The 18132-nt window shown below is 47.5% G+C and overlaps 2 protein-coding genes, 1 long non-coding RNA gene and 1 other non-coding gene across 7 annotated transcripts; 1 reads left to right on the forward strand and 3 right to left on the reverse strand.

The window, feature by feature from the left end:
• Nucleotides 1-37: 37 nt before the first annotated feature.
• kri1 (KRI1 homolog) lies at nucleotides 38-6689 on the reverse strand. 2 transcript variants are annotated; one of them, XM_058050016.1, is made up of 18 exons: nucleotides 6484-6689; nucleotides 6295-6371; nucleotides 6097-6199; nucleotides 5215-5314; nucleotides 4888-4957; nucleotides 4773-4822; nucleotides 4435-4537; nucleotides 4291-4368; nucleotides 3296-3399; nucleotides 2991-3219; nucleotides 2740-2910; nucleotides 2271-2346; nucleotides 2078-2175; nucleotides 1839-1998; nucleotides 1625-1755; nucleotides 916-980; nucleotides 761-856; nucleotides 38-701 (listed from the first exon to the last, which is right to left on the reverse strand). In XM_058050016.1, the coding sequence occupies exons 1-18, from the start codon at nucleotides 6557-6559 to the stop codon at nucleotides 263-265; spliced, it is 2226 nt and encodes a 741-aa protein (XP_057905999.1). In that variant the 5' UTR covers nucleotides 6560-6689; the 3' UTR covers nucleotides 38-262. The 2 variants fall into 2 exon arrangements, with proteins under 2 accessions (XP_057905999.1, XP_057906001.1); XM_058050018.1 differs by lacking the exons at nucleotides 6097-6199; nucleotides 6484-6689.
• LOC131103869 (Z30 small nucleolar RNA) lies at nucleotides 1036-1132 on the reverse strand. Its single transcript, XR_009119705.1, has one exon. It is a non-coding gene; the product is annotated as a Z30 small nucleolar RNA (small nucleolar RNA).
• LOC131103663 (uncharacterized) lies at nucleotides 2475-13983 on the forward strand. 2 transcript variants are annotated; one of them, XR_009119641.1, is made up of 5 exons: nucleotides 2475-2619; nucleotides 2688-2818; nucleotides 12911-13010; nucleotides 13095-13226; nucleotides 13308-13983. It is a non-coding gene; the product is annotated as an uncharacterized LOC131103663 (long non-coding RNA). The 2 variants fall into 2 exon arrangements; XR_009119640.1 differs by having other exon boundaries at nucleotides 2543-2818.
• On the reverse strand, nucleotides 8956-17523 carry ldlra (low density lipoprotein receptor a). Of its 2 annotated transcripts, XM_058050004.1 has the most exons (18): nucleotides 16100-17099; nucleotides 15060-15185; nucleotides 14851-14973; nucleotides 13469-13849; nucleotides 13270-13392; nucleotides 13082-13204; nucleotides 12886-13005; nucleotides 12677-12802; nucleotides 12390-12561; nucleotides 12043-12270; nucleotides 11852-11970; nucleotides 11615-11754; nucleotides 11382-11523; nucleotides 11121-11264; nucleotides 10805-11020; nucleotides 10589-10669; nucleotides 10333-10496; nucleotides 8956-10099 (listed from the first exon to the last, which is right to left on the reverse strand). In XM_058050004.1, exons 1-18 carry the CDS (start codon nucleotides 16152-16154, stop codon nucleotides 10043-10045), a joined length of 2640 nt encoding a protein of 879 aa, XP_057905987.1. In that variant the 5' UTR covers nucleotides 16155-17099; the 3' UTR covers nucleotides 8956-10042. The 2 variants fall into 2 exon arrangements, with proteins under 2 accessions (XP_057905987.1, XP_057905988.1); XM_058050005.1 differs by lacking the exon at nucleotides 16100-17099 and adding an exon at nucleotides 17488-17523 and having other exon boundaries at nucleotides 13270-13849.
• Between the last annotated feature and the right edge of the window lie 609 nt (nucleotides 17524-18132).

Here is an 18132-nt window from a genome sequence, read left to right on the forward strand (position 1 = left end):
GTTCAACTAAGTGCAAAGGACGCCAGGCAAAACCCAAAAAGGTTCAATATTCCATTTATTTACGAGGAGTCATCTCGGAATAATTAAATTAACAAATGGCATCTTGGCAAGAAAAAAGTGGAAAAAGGGGATTTTTGTATACATTAATACATTCACATACGTGCCTTGATGTGTGGTACATATTTGGCGGTCGCCCACAATGGAAACTAAATGATGAATTTGGGACCATTAAAAATGTAGTTATGTTAAGTTGTGGCTCGTATTAGGCAGATTTTTTCCCCCCCTGCTCTTTCCGTTTTTGCCTTCCTAGCTGTCGGAAGAAAAGTCTCTTGGGATTCAAACCATATGCCTTCAGCCTCTGTTTGCTGAACTCCCGGCCGCCAATTTTCACCCCTGCTGTTCCCGATGCGCGGCGCCCACCGAAATGCCCATGCTTCTTCTTGGTCCGTTTGGGCCCATCAGCCTTGAGTGAAACCCCAACAGCTTCATCTGTATCTACTTCTGGAGGAAGTGGCTGCAGCTCCTCTTGGAGTTTTCTCTTTTTCATGAGAACCTCATCCGGTTCCTCAACACCAGCCCCAAACTCTGGAGCGGCTGTGTCACGGTCGTCTGCTTCCGTTTGGTGTTGTTCTGCGTTCTTCACACGATCTCGTCGCTTCTTTCCCATCTTGGCTTTGGCCTCTGCCAGCCCTTTATCCTCTCTGAAGACGGAAGATACATCAAGCATATATGCGGCTAGAAAGTGCAGCTTATTACTCACTCAGCATAAATAGAAGTCAGGATTTCTTTCTTCTTCTTGGCATCCTGGGATTTTATTTTGTAGTTCTTCAAATCGCACAGTTCTTCTTTGTCAGATCTGGAGAAAGACAATCCATGGTAATGTCACAAAGCATAAGTGACAAAAACAGGCAGTACCTGAACATGCAGGTCTTCTTTAGCGAGCACCATCGATTCAGCTCCTTCTCATCAGCACCCAAGATCTGTACAATTTAAGAAAGCGGTCATCAAGTGTCCTTCAGCTAGACATTGCGTGGTCTGCTCAGAGAGAAGATTAAAGTTAAGATCATTCCCTGGTCAGAGCTCTCCCCTGAAGGAGACAATACCAGGTCATCTCCAAGGCTCATCACTGCAGCACCATTGATGTTCACCAAGCAGAAAGGCGCTCGGTGTCTGTCCACTGTGTCACACTAGTAAATAGTCACACCCACCCGCCTGTGGTGCTGTGACAGACAACCACGTCCGCTTGGCTACTCTTGACTGAATTGAATTACTTCTGCAAGTCATTTCCGAGAATAAAAATCTAATCAGTCGAGTGTCACGTGGGGCGAGTCGTGCCAGTGGAAATATTCTGGTATGCTGGCAGCGCTCACGTTGAGGTGATGGTTTTCTGCAAGTAGCGCTATGCTTGTTTACATGATGACAAGCTGGCATTCTCCTAACCCTAAGACACCAAGAATGCTGTTGGTGTGGATGAAAGGCGGGAACCATACTTTGCCGTTTACACCTGAAAACATTCCCGTGTGGACAGCCCCTACGAGGGATTGAATATGCAGAAACTGTTGAAGCCGTGTTTGTCTGCTACCGTAGCTCATGTTGGAGTGTGACCGCTATTTAGCGCCATTACCTCATCCGTGGTCAGACCAAAGTCGTTTGCAAGGACCGGCCTGTAACGAAACCTGCACGGGAGGTCGTCGATAATGTCCTCGTAGTCCAGCTTATAGTATTCATCAAGGTACTGCTCAAAACTCTTCTCCTCTGACAACACAAAGAAAGCAGAAAGTCAATGCGGACCAGAAGGCAAGTCTTGTGTCAGGGGTCAGATGTCTGCAGACGCTTACTGGGATCAAACAGCGGCTTGTTTTTGGTGACCACTTCTGCAAAGTGGGACCTCTTTTTCTTCTTGCCCATTTGCAGCATGTCTGCCTTCTTCATTTTCTTCCTCTCCTTTTTGGTTTTCTTGGAGGCACTGTGCTGGCTTGCATCATAGTCTGCATCCATCTATGTCACAAATGGGGAGACCCTCATGAGCGTTGGGCCGGCAGTTGATGGGAAATTGGGCTTCTACGTCTTGACTTACGATAAAATCTTGGTCTTCACAATGGGGCTCTGGGACATCATTACCCTCATCTTCATCACACGGCTCTTCTCCCATCCACGTGTCCCAGTTCCAATGCTCTGTTTCATCGACAAACACCAAAAAGCATCTCATCAACAACACAATCTTAGTCACAAGTGGCAATACTAACTCATCCAAAATGAACAAACTTTACCCTCAAGTTCACCATCATCCTCAAACTGAGGCTTCTCATCTTCTTGCTCTCCGTAGTAGCCATCCCCAAAAACCTTCTGTACATAGAGAAAGTGTTGATGAGCTCAGAGTTCAGGCTAGCAATACAGCATCTAAAAGATGCCATGGCCAGATTAGACCAAGGCCTTCAAATAGGACGACACAACCTAACGGCCAATTAGGCAAACGCAACACAGCTGCAAAGCCACACCCCCATTAGGTCATGTGCATGGCCCTTTAGGACACTTTTTCAAATACGAGATCAAGACGACGACAACGCTGGCTAATGACTGCCAAGCTTTACTACGCCAAATGTAGCAGCAGCACGATGGGTATGACTATACAGCATATTTGGTTCCTCATGTTCTGTGAACGTAGCTTGGCGTTAAACACCTTACAGTAGCTGGCATGCTATGAGCAACCTTCTCTGGTGGAATTGATTGTGGACCTACCTGCATGAGCTGGTCGTGATGTTGTGGATCAAAGTCTCCTTCCAGATCGGCCTGACTAAAAGCCAGCTCATCATTTCCGGTAAGCTCCCTCAGCTTCTGTAGTTTCTCCATGATCTCGTTTCGCTTCAAGTTCTTCAGTTGCTTCAGCTGCTCTCGCTTCTGTTGTTTCTCCTTTGAGAGACAAGAAAGAAACTTGTGGACAACCGTTTTCTCATGGGGGTAGCCTACAGCACCTACTGCTTTTTACCTACCCTTTCCTTCCGTTCTTTCACTTCCTCCCTTTTGTGTTTTCTGCGATCGTCTTTGGAGCGCACCGAGGTGGCGATGTTGCGAGGGAAGGTTTTAATCTGCTGAGCATCGGGTTCCTCAAAACGGAAGTTGTAGCTTCGCTCAAAGTCCTCCTGTCGCTCCAAAAATACCTCGCCCTCCTCTTCAGAATCATCCACATCGTCCTGGACCACCTCCTCATATGTTGGGATCCTCAACACACCAAGTCAAACGTATGGCTGTGCACGTTTTGTGCGCCGAGACGACAAATCGGATAGCGACGTTGTACCTCTCATCATTGTCATCTTTGTAGCGTTTGTTTAGGATGTAGTCTCGGAGGAAACACTCCTTCTCATCCAGTTGTGGGTCATTCCAATAGTCCCGTAGATATTTCTGGAAAGCAGTTCATAAAAATGACTACATGCACTAGAAATAGAAATATACTAATCCAATATATACATAAAAGCTAGCCCATAGCGATACTGACGTGTGTTGATGACATATCTCCTGTGGTGGAATGAACACATAAGTGTTGTATACAGCATTTATCAGTTTCCATGATCAGGAAAAAATCTGATACCGATGAACCATTATTGCATTTTGATGCCGATATCGACATCCCTAATAAATGCAAATACAATCAAAGGCACGGGTGTCAAACACGGGGCTGCTTGGAGGGCCGCCCCCGGTGGTGCTATGGAGGTCATGAGAACCAGGATATGGGGGCACTTGGACACCTCCAAGGAGAAACACTCATACTCGTCGGACACAATCGGTGGTGCCCTGCTCCACTACTGGCGCCTAGTATCGACCCCAATACTAGTCCAGGGTGTACCCCGCCTCTCGTCTACCTATGACCCGAGTGAGGACAAGCGGCACAGAAAATGGATGCATAAGAGCGGGGAGCGATGTTCAAGCTGCCATAGGGCAACTTTGAAATCAGCGCAAACTTCCACGGATTATTTTAATTGTGGGTGTTCTAAGGCCCACCCACATGCGCTAAAACCAACATCCCTAATTTGAACAACTTCATGTTTTCTTGTTAAATTAGGTTTAAAACAACGTTAATGTTCACACATTTCTAATGGCACAAACCAAAAAGCAACACTTTATTTTAATCTCCACTCTGGCCCAAACTCTGAATGCCCATCAATGCCACATATAGATTGCAGTCCTGTGGGAACTGCTCAAATCTAAGGCCCGTGAGCGGTTGCTTAACAACACCACTTGACTTGGCTTTAATATGGCATAATGCACGTGGAGGTATTGGCCAGCTTCACCCACCATGTCCTTCACCTCCTCAGGTCCATCCAGCCCAGCCTGGCCTTTCAGCCAGTCCACATAGTCTGCCTCTTCCTTTTCCTGTCAACGCATGGATGCAGGAGTGTTAATGTGGCTTCTGTTAACATTCACATTGGCCTTTCTCACCTGCTCTTCTTGTGTTTTCATTCTCCTGGTCAGCAGCTGGGAGCCTCCTTCATCCTCACTACCTTCATCGCCATCGTCGCTGTCATGGACAAACTTACGGAAACTGAAAGAAAATGTCTTCACCATTGACACTTGCGCATACAATGCATATACAGTACATGCCCGTTTTAGCTTTTAGCTTTTAGCTGAGGTCACGTGTGGTTGGCCTGTTCAAAAGGGCGAAATGTCAGCTGGACATTTGGTATTTATTTCAAGCCCTGCTGCCAATATGCTTGCCTGAAGCTACTGGAAATGTATCCAGTTTACAGACGGTCGTGGAATAATATGTCCCAAGCTACCTTTCTTTCAGCTGCTTCTGCTCCTGAATATAGCTGGGGGACCATGCCCTCTAGAAAACCAAACAAAGCAGATGAACAAACATGTAGAAATCCACCACTTCCTGGTGACAACCACCTCATGTCTTTTGGCGGCCTCCTCCCCATCCTCCTCATCCTCTTCACTGTTCTCTTCATCGTCATATTTTCTAAGGAATAAAACAAAAATATATTGCTTGTTGGCAACTTTAAGCAACAACAATGAACTCCATGTAGCACAAATAGCTCCAAATCATGATACAATCCGTGTCCAAAAACGCTGAAAAAAATGCCACGTGTTTGCGTGCTGTAGGTAATGCTACAGTGACCTTTTTTTAGCCAGGAAGTGTAGTTAAAATGTCCAAATATCCATGAATCCATCCGTTTTCTATTCTGCTTTTCCTGGTCATGGTTGCGGGACACTCACCCTTCCTTCTCCAGTATGACTTTACGCTCATAGTCCCTCAGGAACATGGGCTTCTCTCTTGACTTGGATGTTGATGGCTTTAAATCTTTGCTAGACGCACCTGACAAAAGTAAACGTAAGGGAAAACACATTATATGGTGCCCAAGAGGAACAAGAGGGCCGAGTGCGCAGCGACGTCCAAACACTCCCAAAAATACAATTCAAAACTAAACACAGCCAATAAATGCTACACAAAATGCTACAAAGCCCCCAGACAACAAAACACAGGTTAGCCACAGGCGCCAGACCTGGGGGGCTATCCGCCAGGTCCTAAGCCTAACCCTAAGCTCAGGTTGGGGGGAACCTGCCTGCCCTGACGGAACGTTGGAGAAGTGGAAGGTCATGTGCCTGGCGATTCCTTCCGTGGAGGACATGGAAGACGTCTACCTATTCGGAACCATGATAACAGGTCTGTTGCCAATTGGACTGGCACCTTCCTGGTGTGTGGCAGATTCGTATGATGGAGTTGGCCCACAGTCCCACACTGTGCTCCTCCATTTGGGAGTCTAGTTTGCAGGAGTTGATTTTTTCCCTCCGTTCGCCCAATCATCATGTCCTGTCACCCCTCGTCTCACTGCATGGTATGCTGTACAAGTATGGACGGACGATTAGAGCAATCGTCCGATTGGCTTGTACTTGTGTTTGGTGACAAGAATAACGGCTGCTTCAAGAACTTGCAGCGTTTCTGTCAAGTTGTTATGGCGTTTGTGTGTGGATTCGGTATTTGCAGCATTTTGCATTTGGTTTTTGTATGTGATTGCAGTTTTTCCCGTTGCATTGGTGATTTTAAATAGTTGTGATTGTCGCCCCGTCGGCCACCGTATCGATCAATAATCGGCCCACCTTCCGAGTAGAACTGTGCATCTTTCTGGTATATCTTCGGATCTTTCTTCTTTAGAAGTGACAATGTCCTGTAAAAGTCCATTTCAACTGCAGGATCCAATTCCTGAAGAGTGTAAGACGACAAAGTACCGTATGACGCTTAGGTCTCCGGTTGTGGATCAGTCGTGGACAGGCTAAAGCGTGGGAAACGATGCTTACCACTTCACTGTCATCCGAACTGGACTCGGATGATTCGGAGTCATCGTCATCTCCTCGGTCTCCATATCGATCCTTTACTGCACAACACGACACAAATATCACTAAATAAACTGCGTGGCGTCGTGGAAAACCACTTCCTGTTAGCATCCTTCCACGTTAGCATACAATAGCATAGATTGCCACACTTACGCCTTTGCAGTTCTTCCCTCTGTCGGTATTTGTCATATTTCTCGGCAAACTGGGAGTTGATCTTTAATCCCGACATACTTCGGCGTGGTTTGAAATGTGTTTACAACCGAAATGTTCATGGAAATAGCATCCTAACGACAAACACGGCGTGTTGGTCGCGTGGAGATCCCCACGTGGTTTCCGGTGCACAGTTTAACATTGGACTGTAGGGGGCGCTAGCATCCGCTTGATAAATGTATCGAACAGCCAGGAGTGCTATACTGCTAATACATGACTAAATGCAGGGCTGGGTACTGATACCGGTATCGTGCCATACTAATACACCGGTACCGGTACTGATACCGGTATCAGTACTGATTGTTGATCGTCATTCTATTCATGACGATCAGACTAACCCGACATCAGGTCTTTCTTTCTTTTTCTTTGACTGGAAAAATGTGCTAACCATAGAGAACTACAAAGTACCATACCCACAACGCTACACTCACTATATTATGTGCCGTAAACACATCATGACGGTTAAGGGCCCAATCTATGGCATTATTGTAGTAGTAGTGTAGTAGTATAGCATTGTTGTAGTGTTAGTGTATTAGTATGGCATTATTGTAGTGTTAGTGTCGTAATAGTGTAGTAGTACGGCATTATTGTAGTGTTTGTGTATTAGTATGGCATTATTGTAGTGTTAGTGTAGTAGTATGGCATTATTGTAGTGTTTCTGTAGTAGCAGTGTAGTAGTATGGCATTATTGTAGTGTTAATGTAGTGTCGCAGTATTGTAGTGTTGTTGTTGCGTGTTGTTGTCCACTGAGGACTTTATTCCATCAGACCGCATGGTTCTTTGTGTGCGTGTTGATTGGATATACTCCTCGGGGTCCAGATGCTGTAATCTTCAGTATTTGTCCAGTTCCTTGATGTTTTTGACAACAAGTACTTTGGCCTTCTCTGGTCCTTTATTTACTTTGATTTAGATTTGTATGTGACATGATAAATATGATTTTAGATTTCATATTGTCCTTTGACATCACACTTGTACGAATACTACTACTGCTAAGTAACATAGTAACAGTGTATTGCAGTCACAGTGAAAGCCTACTTTACAGCACAAGTGCGGTCCAATTAATGATTAATAACGTGAGGATCAGGATCAGATGCAACCTTTGGTTGAAAGAGTGAATTTGGGCCTGGGCTGCCAATAACAACAAAGTTCCACCACTGAGAATGTGTCTCTTTGGGACTTTGGTGAGTTGAGTCCAGGTGAGCAGGGTCCACGTGGGAAAGCCCGCAGCAGGCCTGAGGTTGGGGGCAGCTGAAGTCTTGTTGTTCTATAGTTTCCATGCATCATGTGCCCTTTGCCTTCCTCGTTATCAGCTTCTTGCTCGGCCTTCAACTTTGCACGTGACCGCGGATGAGCCATGGCGCTCGATGTTGCCCTTCCCGTCCGTCACCATGGCCATTGTCGTCGTCGTGGTTTGGAGCCAGCAACCTGAAAATGCACTTGACCTTTTACTTTTAGATCAATATTGATCCATCAATACAAGAGAACCAGGCTGGAATGAAGCAGAGCACAATGATGGTAATCTAGCAAAATCAACACCCTCTTATAATAAAAAAATATATAATAATAACAATTCATTCTAATAAAAATAGAAATGATCAAATACTGACTCAAATCTTAAAACCAGGGGGAAATTGGCAAGTAGGGCAGGCCCCCACTTTTCCCAGAGGTTATGCTTACAGTTGGCTCCTGGTCTTCAGATCTTCTGCAGGAATGCACATGAAGATGTTGGTTTCTACCTTGTTTACCTTCCACTCATGCTAATATTTTATGACTTAAAACGCGAGAAGCCTCCATGCACAGTTGCATGTCCAGTATGTTGTTTTAGATCAATGTGATCTCCCGGTGTCAGCGTGGGAGTATTTTCAAGAAGCTGTTGGGTTTTTCTTGCAGCGTGACATCTGGACATTCTCGGAAAAGTCTATTCTTTTTTTTCCAAAGAAGCACTGATAGCCCCCCCCCCCCCAAAAGAGGGAGGGCAAAACACACTTCACGTTTCCAGCCTTGTCTGCATACCACAGCTGTTAAAGCATGCTATAGGCTGCTGTACATACAGTACTGTATAGTATCTGGAAACCATCTCGCCCATACTGGAGCTTCAGCAGGATTCAGGCCCATCCACAAGACGGAGCACAAAGGATGTGGCCACATATAAAACTGTTTTGTCTACTAGCAAAACGTGCAGTCTGATGCCTTTAAATACAGTACAGCATTTTATTTTATTTTTTTAGCTTCTCACCGCCAGTGAATGGCGATGTGAAATGATGGCTGAGCAGACGAAAATGATTTGGGCTGAATGAGATACCGTATGCCTCCCTCTGGAAAAAGTCTGGAATGGCGAGGGGCTGTGAACGTGCGGTGACACGGTGCATATCAAGAATAGAAAAGAAGACAAATAGCAGTTGTATGAATCCAGATTGGATCAATAATAAATACAAGCATTTATTTATGTACAGCCCAGGTTGAACAACAACAAAGCCTACAGCACAGCTATCAAATATTTACATTCATCAACATCCTATTTACAGACACATGACCTGCACCAAACCAAAGAAAGCCTCCGTACGTCCATCTTCGCTGGCATTTTTCTTCCAGAAAGACCTAAAGAACACTGGACATCTCACCCGGATCTCTTCACCCGGATCAAGTCCATTTGACATCCTGTTCTGTTCAATAGCACCAACATGAACATTTGAGGACAAAAAAGAGGCACCAGAGTTGAATTACATTGTAAAAACAAACAAACCAGGAGCTCCCAAAGAGTTGGGATGAGGCCCATGTTTCTCTCCTGCCAGGAATGCTGCGCTAAGGCAGGCTCTCCTCCTATGGAGGCTGGAAATATACGACTACTGTACATGCAGTATTCACAGTTGCTTCAAAGGGGCACGTGGACGTAAATGACCAATTTTTGTTTTGTTTCTAATGTGCCACAAACGGCCCTCAGGCTGCACGCTGTACACCCCAGCAAAAGGAGACTCGGCCTGCTTTGTGGGGGCTATTGTTACATTTCAAGTGGTCACTTTTAGCATAAAGTGCAAAACTTGCATGGATTTCAGAGTTAAATGTGAAGGGGGCAAATATTGGAGGCTAGCTTTAAACCGCTAATTGTATTCAAGACAAACGTGTAGAGGGGTGCTCGCCCCCATTTCTACTGGGGAACCATTGGATTTGGACTTTGGTCCTATAAAGGCCCGTATGCGATGTAGGCCTGTTTCCATAATGCTGACATAGGAAGTCCGTAGTATGACATCAAAAGTCCAAATGATGAGAAGGAAGGAAGTCTTCTCTTTAGCAGTCATGTTGGAAGAATATTTACGGCTAACGTTGCTAACGGACGTTGGAGGTGGCGAGTTTTCAAGGGTGGAAAAACAAGGAAAATGAAAATAAGCGAAATGACTTGAAGCAGGACGTCGTAGTGCTTTTGTCGTGAGTGAGGGTGGAGCGGTAAAACCTTGAATCCGTTCTTTGTGCCAACTTCCATTTGGCTTGGTCTTTGGCTCCTTGCTCAGTTTTGGCTGAAAGTGGGATTGTCTGCCTCTTCATCCAGGCTCACAACTTGCTTCTGACAAGACAAATAAAACGCATGTCAGGCAAATCGGGATAAATAAGCCACAATGGGTCCCCAAAATGGATGGACGGGTGGGTGGGTGGATTTGGTTGGGTGCCATGCAAATGTATCCCCATACAGATGAACATAACGCAGAAGAAGTGAAGTGAAGAAGTCTTGTAGAAAAGCAGAGAGCGACACCATCTTTAGTCTCGTGTAAAAATAAAAGTCTTGGAAGTCCTCCTCACCTTTGGGTAGGAATATCCATCATGGCCGTGACTCCTCCAAATGTGGACCTGGTCCTCTGTGGTCTTTTGATACACAGGGTTGTCAAAGTGGATGGTGTTGGTGTTCTTCAGCTTGTAGCTCTTCCATAGCAGCATGCCACCGAAAGCCAACATGCACACGATGGCTACATACACACAGATGACCGCAGTGCCGAAAGGCCGAATGGATGAATACCCCATCTTCCTATCTCGTACCAAAGGTCCCAAAGGTACTCACCCAGAGGTAGGACGATGTACAAAGCAGTTGGGGTGCTGGAGGCTGCTTGGGGTATCACTGCATGAACGCCATGGCCAATGTCTGAGGACAGAAACTCTATGACCGCTACAGTGTAATGTACAACGTAATGTACAACAGTCATGTTGTACAGATGTTTACAGATGTTGTCAGTGAATGCCTTTTAGGCGTTTTTAGACATTTTTTTGGATTCTTTACCTTGAGAAGTGACGGGGGTTTCCGTGGTTGTCCTTGGGGCTTTGGGCTGCACCGGCTGGGGTTCAGGTGTAGTGGTTCTAACTGGAGGCCTTTTAGTGCTCGGCACAGGCTTGCCCACGGGTCTGCTGCTAGCAATGCTAGCAATGGGAGCAGCGGAGGTGCTGATCTGGGCCTTGGGTGTGTTTGTGGTGACGACGGCTTGGTTGGTGGTTGGAGCTGGCGGACGGAGGCCAACAGGAGGTATTGAGTCAATGACCGCGTACGGAGCAAAAAGTATGACAAAGGTTGAGCCAGATGTTGTGGAGAATGGGCATACCCTGCATGCATGCCCTCATATCACCGGCCAGCACCATGTCATCCGGACAGACGCAGGTGTACTTTGGTGGGTGTCTGCCCACTTGAGGGGCAGCCAGGCACAAGAATTCACAGCCACCGTTGGACAACTGACACCAGTTTCTACCTGCAAAGGCAGAGGGCCATTATTGATATGATTGATATGATTGATATTATTATGAATATGCACAGCCCATGTCAGTGGCTAATTCTAAGCTGCATTAGAAGAAGCTAATTGACGTACCGGCCGGCTGTTTGACGCTGTGGTAAAGAATGATGTCTTCTGGCGATGACAGGTGCTCGGCCACGGGAGCGATGTCCGCACCGGTCAGCCTGTTAGCGCTTAGGATGGCATTGCTACTGACGTCCGTCCAAAAGACCCGTTCCTTGACGTGCACGAGAGAACAATGTGGAAGATATGGCATCTAAATATGGAAGAGCATATGGGCCTGTCATCCAGGAGGAGTGCTGGAATACCTCAAACACAGCAAGTCCCAGCGGATGGCTCAACTTGTGTTCGTCAATGATGAGGGTGCGCCGCCCCCCACCGTGCACATCAATACTGGAGAGGGTGTGCAGCTTGGAGTCCACCCAGTACAGCCGCTGGTTGAGCAGGTCTGGGGTGTTTAACGGGGGGGGAGGGGGACAGGTCCTGTCAGTCATGCTTCCAATAAAGAGCAAGAAAACCAGAATGACTGGAGGGGTGGACTTTACCGAGGGTGATTCCATTGGGCCAAACAATGTCGTCAGTGACCAAAGCGGTGCGGTCCCCTCCGTTCAGACCCCCCTTTTCGATCTTAGCGGGATTCCCCCAGTCAGTCCAGTAAGCAAAGCTGGCGGGAAAACGATTGTGATCAAATCACTGGCACAAGAAGGAGCCAAGGCGGCGTCGGAAGGCGGCTTACTTCCTATAGGGGTCCACCACGATAGCTCGAGGTTTAGATAAACCTTGGTGGAACAAAGTCTTCCGCCGGCTCCCATCAGCCGTCACCACAGACACGGTGCAGCGAACGCTATCGGTCCAGTAGAGGTTGCCGTGGATCCAGTCGAAGGCGATGCCCTCAGGAGCGTCGAGGTCTTCGCCGACCACTATGGTGTGACGGCTCGAGTCCTCGGCTGAATCCATTTGAGCTCTGGAATCAAACAACGAGGCCGCCACTGAGACCGGAATGTAGGGACAAGGGTGAGCTTAACCCCAAAGCCCAAGACCCTGAGACCCCTGCCAGGTCAAGTTCCAGCAAAACCCCCTTACCTGTAGATCTTCTTTTGGGAGATATCTGACCAGTAGATGTCTTTGGTGGCCATGTTCATGTCCAGAGCCACAACGTTCTTCAGACGCGGGATAACACGAGCGTACTCGCTCTTGTCCAAAGTCATTTTTCTCACTTCATGTCGGTTGGTGAAGAAAAGGTAGGCGATTGTACCTGGAAGGTTAGAGAGGGACTGAAATATGTCGAGCTTTTTATGAATGGCCTTCAGAAGGATCTGAATCATGAACAATCGATGCTCCAGCAGGAATAGCAAGGACTAGTTCTTTACCTATCACCTTGCAGGCTTTGGTTGAAGGGTCGACCTGGTAACCTTCCTCACACTCGCATTTGTAGCTTCCTACGTGGTTAATGCAGATCTGGCTGCACGTGTCCTGGCGGGCGCACTCGTCGATATCTGATGGAAAGGGCGTGACCACGTGACGTTTGGGCGCTAGCCTATCAAAAGTCAAAGTGGTGGACTGAGGGCTTTATTTTTACCTTCGCACTGATTTTTGTTGACCAGATGATATCCCGAAGGACACAGACACTCGAACCCGATCTTAAGATCATTGCAGACGTGAGAGCAGCCTCCGTTGTCCAACAAGCACTCGTTGAACGCTGCGGTGAGAAACCAGCATGGTTATGTTCCCTGAGGGAGGGAAGCCTAATTATCCTGACGGTGACGAATACTCACCGCATTCCCTCAGAGGCTCATCTGACCAATCCCTGCAGTCGCGCTGGCCGTTGCACACCCTGTCCATGCTGACGCATTCACCGCTGTTACACTTAAACCAGGTTGGACCCACGCATCGGGTGGCTGAACGCACAAATTCACCAAGGTCAGTAAATGCCACGTTGGCATGCGTATGCGTATCTTCATACCGTTGACGCAGCCTATTTCATCACTCATGTCCCTGCAGTGGTAATGATGATCGCATTGGTGGCTTCCATGAATGCAAGCGCCGTCATCGCATTGAAACTCATCAGGACGGCAGGTGGGATGCGCTAGAGGAATGCAGAAGACGGACGTTCGGAATGGGAAGTCGTTGAAAGAGGATTTAAAGGCAGCATCACCGCATACCGCAGCCGGCTTCATCCGATCCATCCAGACAATCGGCTCCTCCGTCGCACCTCCAGTTTCCGTGAATGCATTCCCCGCTACCGCAGCGGAATTCCAGGGCGGAGCAGCGGCGAGTTGGAGCAGAGGTAGGCGTGGCCGTGCCGCAGTTCTGGGGCCACTCGTCCGAGCCGTCCGGGCAGTCGGCATCTCCGTCGCAAGCCCATAGGCGGGGAAGGCACACGCTGTTGTTGCACTGAAAAGAAGTAGCGCTACACGTAGCCGCCGGGCAGGAGGCCTCGTCGCTGCCGTCATCGCAGTCTTCTTCATCGTCGCACACAAACGACGAAGACACGCACTGGTTGTTTGTGCAGCGGAACTCTGAGTCTGTGCACTGCTTGGGTCCTAAGACACACGACATGGCTTCATAAGACTCAACCCAACAGGTGAATGGGTGCATCCCTTGTCTATAAATAGAAAATAAATGCATGGCTTCATAAGACTCAACCCAACAGGTGAATGGGTGCATCCCTTGTCTATAAATAGAAAATAAATGCATAGGACATAGTTTCATAAGACTCAACCCAACAGGTGAATGGGTGCATCCCTTGTCTATAAATAGAAAATAAATGCATAGGACATAGTTTCATAAGACTCAACCCAACAGGTGAATGGGTGCATCCCTTGTCTATAAATAGAAAATAAATGCATAGGACATAGTTTCATAAGACTCAACCCAACAGGTGAATGGGTGCATCCCTTGTCTATAAATAGAAAATAAATGCATAGGACATGGCTTCATAAGACTCAACCCAACAGGTGAATGGGTGCATCCCTTGTCTATAAATAGAAAATAAATGCATGGCTTCATAAGACTCAACCCAACAGGTGAATGGGTGCATCCCTTGTCTATAAATAGAAAATAAATGCATAGAAATATGGCACAATTTCAAAATGACCAAATGCCTCCTTTTTGTTATGAAAAAGGTTGGAGAAAAAACAGAACCTACCTGGGCAATCGTTGCAGTTGTAATATAAGAAAAATCCATTGAACCCATTCCAGACACCCACAAATATGAGCAAAAAAGACATTTGATATAGAATAATGATGAGGAATGGATGGAACTTATTGTTCAAATTCCATGGCTTTTCTCACCTTCTTTATCAAATCTCTGCCACTCGCAACTTTCTTTGGCCCCATGGCGGGTTATTTAGGAGTTGCGCTTTGCGGAATGTTACAATGTAGAGCAAAGTGGACCAAAACAGACAAACAAAAACTGAATGACCTCAGCTCTGTTTCTTAAGTCGCTGATGTCATCTAATATTCATGGATTTCTCTTTTCAGTTGCCGCCATAACCATCCACTCTGCTCCATCGTATTCATGTGGTGTGTTCAGGTTCCTCACCACAGCTCTCTTCATCAGCTCCATTGGCACAGTCGGCCCGGCCGTCACAGCGCCACGTGCTTGGTATGCACTGGTGAAGGCGGTCGCTGCAACCGAATTCTGTTGGCCGACATGTTTTGGCCACTGGAAGAGTTGCACACGTGCAAAAAAGTATTTAAGTCCTGCCAGGGAAATTGTAATTCAGGACGTCGTGCTGTTGGCATACTTACAGCAAGTAGCAAGAAGTTCGTCTGTGCCGTCGCCACAGTCATCGGTGCCGTCACACACCCACCGCGGCGTGATGCATCGCCCATTCCCGCACGGGAACTGCTCGCTTCCGCATGTTGTCATCGCATCTGTGGATGGTAGAAATCTAAATGAAGGATTGCCTTGACCTGCCCTTAAAGGCGCCGTGGGCCGGGGTATCAGGGGTATCTAACTTATATATATATATATATATATATATATATATATATACTATATAATATCAAAGAAATCCTACTTGTGCAAATTCACTTATCAAGGGGGAACCTGGAACAGTCGATAAGATAATGGAGGACTTGCTGTAGATCTCCTTCCCAGGTTCCATCGGGTTATACCAACTTATTGGCAACAGGAAGAAGTCGGAGGGCTGATCCACTGCACGACCAGTCGGAACACGTTTTACCACAACCAGGTACTGGGAACAGGTCTGACAACGTGGGACCAAAACTGGGGCAGTGTTTGCATTGGGGGGGTCCACCGCAAGAATTCCATTCATGTGCACAAGTGGAAGGTAAAAAAAAGGAGTGGGGGGTGGGGGGGTGGGGGGGGGGCAGAGCCATTTGGATGTTGCATCATGCCGGACTCGTTTCATTGAAACCGTCTTGAAGAATTCCTCCAGAGTGGATTGGCTGCAGGCTCGGCTGTGAGGTGGAATGAGCCGTTGGGGGGGGGGGTTGAGAGTCATAAATCCAGAAAAGGGGCCAGGCGGGGAATGTTTCCATCCCGGGAAGAAAGGTTTGACCTCCATTCTTGGACGCCGAGCAGACCCTGCAAACGCCCAATCATCTTGCATGCCGGCGTTTGAAGCCAACTGGATATTGGAGGTGCATGGAGGTGCATGGAGGTGCATGGAGGTGCATGGAGGTGTATGGAGGTGCATGGAGGTGCATGGAGGTGCATGGAGGTGCATGGAGGTGCATGGAGGTGCATGGAGGTGCATGGAGGTGCATGGAGGTGCATGGAGGTGCGCGCTCCGTAAGGGACAGAATGAAGAACAGGAACTTACGTGTGGGAACCAGGGAGCAGATTAGAAGCGCCGCCAGCGTGTGAAGGGATCCCATGGCCTCGGATGCAGCAGTCGGCTCCACGACAGACCAAAGCTGTTTGGCAACAACTTCCCACCCATTTCAATGTGGTCCACCGGGTGGGTGGGACCAAAGGGGTCGGGGGGGCCCCGTGGTCGGGGAGGGATGGGGGGTGAAGGCGGGCTTAGGAGTGGTGTGATTGTGAGCCACAACAGACTGACAAGCCAGGGGCGGAGTTCTGTTAGAAGGCTCACGTGCGCACGTGGCACGTGGAAACATTGGCCTTTTTTCTCTGGAGCTTGACCTTTCACCCCTCGGGCAATGGGTGCACATGGGGGCCTCTGCCGGAAGTGAAGACACGGAAGGAGGTGCTACCTGCACTAATGAAGGTGTTATGTCTGATACCAGGAATGCAGTGGGGGCCACCACAGAGGGCGGCTGATGTTCCCCCAATTCCTTCCGCCTTTCTAACGTTGCACAGGTCAGGATTGCGTCAACGTCCTGGTTTACGGCCACGACTGTCCTTCAAGACGCTCATGCTGGAACCGACTAAAAGCATTTTGGAGCAGCCGCTCACATTCCGGGACCGACTTACTTTGAATGTTCCGTTTCAGGGGCAAAGTTTGATGAAAGGTTCAAAGTCCGCAACTCCCGCTAAAAGATGGTTTAGCAAGAGTTTGCATCGCTTGGGAAGCGATAATGCATCCCGACAGATAAAGCCTCACAACGGCAGCCTTCAAGTCAAATCTCAGTCGAATAACAACATTGCCACTGGCCATCGAACGTCAGTGACGTCATCAAACCTCCGGGCTCAGCACGGCCACACGATGTCAGCTTTGGGACCGAACACCGAATGAGGTGCACAAAATAGGGCGTAGTCTTCTTCTTGATGAAGAATCTAGAAGTGCTGGACCAAACGAACCTCCTTAGTCTGTGCAGCGTGGGAAGGCGACGTGCTGCTTTCAAGGACTGTCAAACAAAGTGGGACAAACCACAGAAACATGCAAGACTAAAAGATATATTATTTTGTAGGTATTTATGGTCCATATTTCCAAAATGGACTTAATCAAATTTGATGTAGTGATTGACATTTTTACAGTGCAGAGTGGCCCGGGGCCCATTAAATATTAACACTGTATAGATTTCATTTATTGCTTTTCACGAACTAATTCACGACTCATTTATTGGTTTTCACTAATAAACCAAATCCACTCACAGTTTAACAAGCTAACACATAGTAAAGTGTAACTAATAAGAACATGACATGGTGAAATGTGATCATCACTATCTTAACCTTTGCTAATAAATCATGCAAGAAAAAAGGTGAAGGCTTAAGTCAGGCTTATGGATAAAATAGACCAATATTCACATTTGACTTGGAAAGCGTTAGATAGCGTCAGATAGTTGAATGTCTTCTTCTGATCTCCCGAGCTTGTTCATTACCGCCACCGTCTGGTCGGAAGCTGCACTGTAGCTGAGCGTCACGTGGGTAGCATACATTAGCATAGCGGCTAGCCTGCCTCCCGTGTCTTGAGTTGATGACCTGCTACTCAGTCCCACGGCCCTTGCGGCCCACTGGTGCAAAGCTCCAACCTTTTTGCGTCCCAAGTTTGGTTAAGATTCACCGATTTCAAGCATTTTAGCCTAATTAATCTTCACGCCATAGATGGGTTAAGACAGAAGCATAGCGTAGTGTTCCCTTAATAGTTTGAGAAAAATAAGTCCATCCATCTTCTATGCCACTATCCTCATCGGACGCCGAAGCATGCTGGAGCCTATCCCAGCTGCCTACAGGCGGGGTGCAAAATAAACAAAAGCAAAAAACTAACTTGAATTCAACTCCTGTGGCACGTTTGTCCTACCTGGCCGACAGGGAATAAGCCAATGCAAAGGGAAAGGGCTGCAGGGTTCTGGTGCTCGTCCGCTTGGTCTTTTCGCTCTATTGTTGGCACCAACAGAACATCTCGTGGTGGCCCAAGACTTGCACACAAGGCTCGGATATGGTTCTCGGGAC

The sequence above is a fragment of the Doryrhamphus excisus genome, chromosome 15 (assembly GCF_030265055.1).
Source record: "Doryrhamphus excisus isolate RoL2022-K1 chromosome 15, RoL_Dexc_1.0, whole genome shotgun sequence".
NCBI classification, from domain to species: domain Eukaryota; kingdom Metazoa; phylum Chordata; class Actinopteri; order Syngnathiformes; family Syngnathidae; genus Doryrhamphus; species Doryrhamphus excisus.

Bases quoted from the DNA above. Each gene is read 5' to 3' on its own strand.
- kri1 (XM_058050016.1), bottom strand. From the start codon at position 6,559: ATGTCGGGATTAAAGATCAACTCCCAGTTTGCCGAGAAATATGACAAA. The intron at 4,369-4,434 runs GTGAGAAAGGCC...ATGCGTTGACAG, and splicing joins TGAAAACACAAGAAGAGCAG to GAAAAGGAAGAGGCAGACTA. The intron at 2,347-2,739 runs GTAGGTCCACAA...CTCTATGTACAG, and splicing joins ATCACGACCAGCTCATGCAG to AAGGTTTTTGGGGATGGCTA.
- ldlra (XM_058050004.1), bottom strand. From the start codon at position 16,154: ATGGGATCCCTTCACACGCTGGCGGCGCTTCTAATCTGCTCCCTGGTT. The intron at 15,186-16,099 runs GTAAGTTCCTGT...TACCATCCACAG, and splicing joins CTGCTCCCTGGTTCCCACAC to ATGCGATGACAACATGCGGA. The intron at 11,524-11,614 runs GTATTCCAGCAC...GTGCACGTCAAG, and splicing joins TGGGACTTGCTGTGTTTGAG to GAACGGGTCTTTTGGACGGA.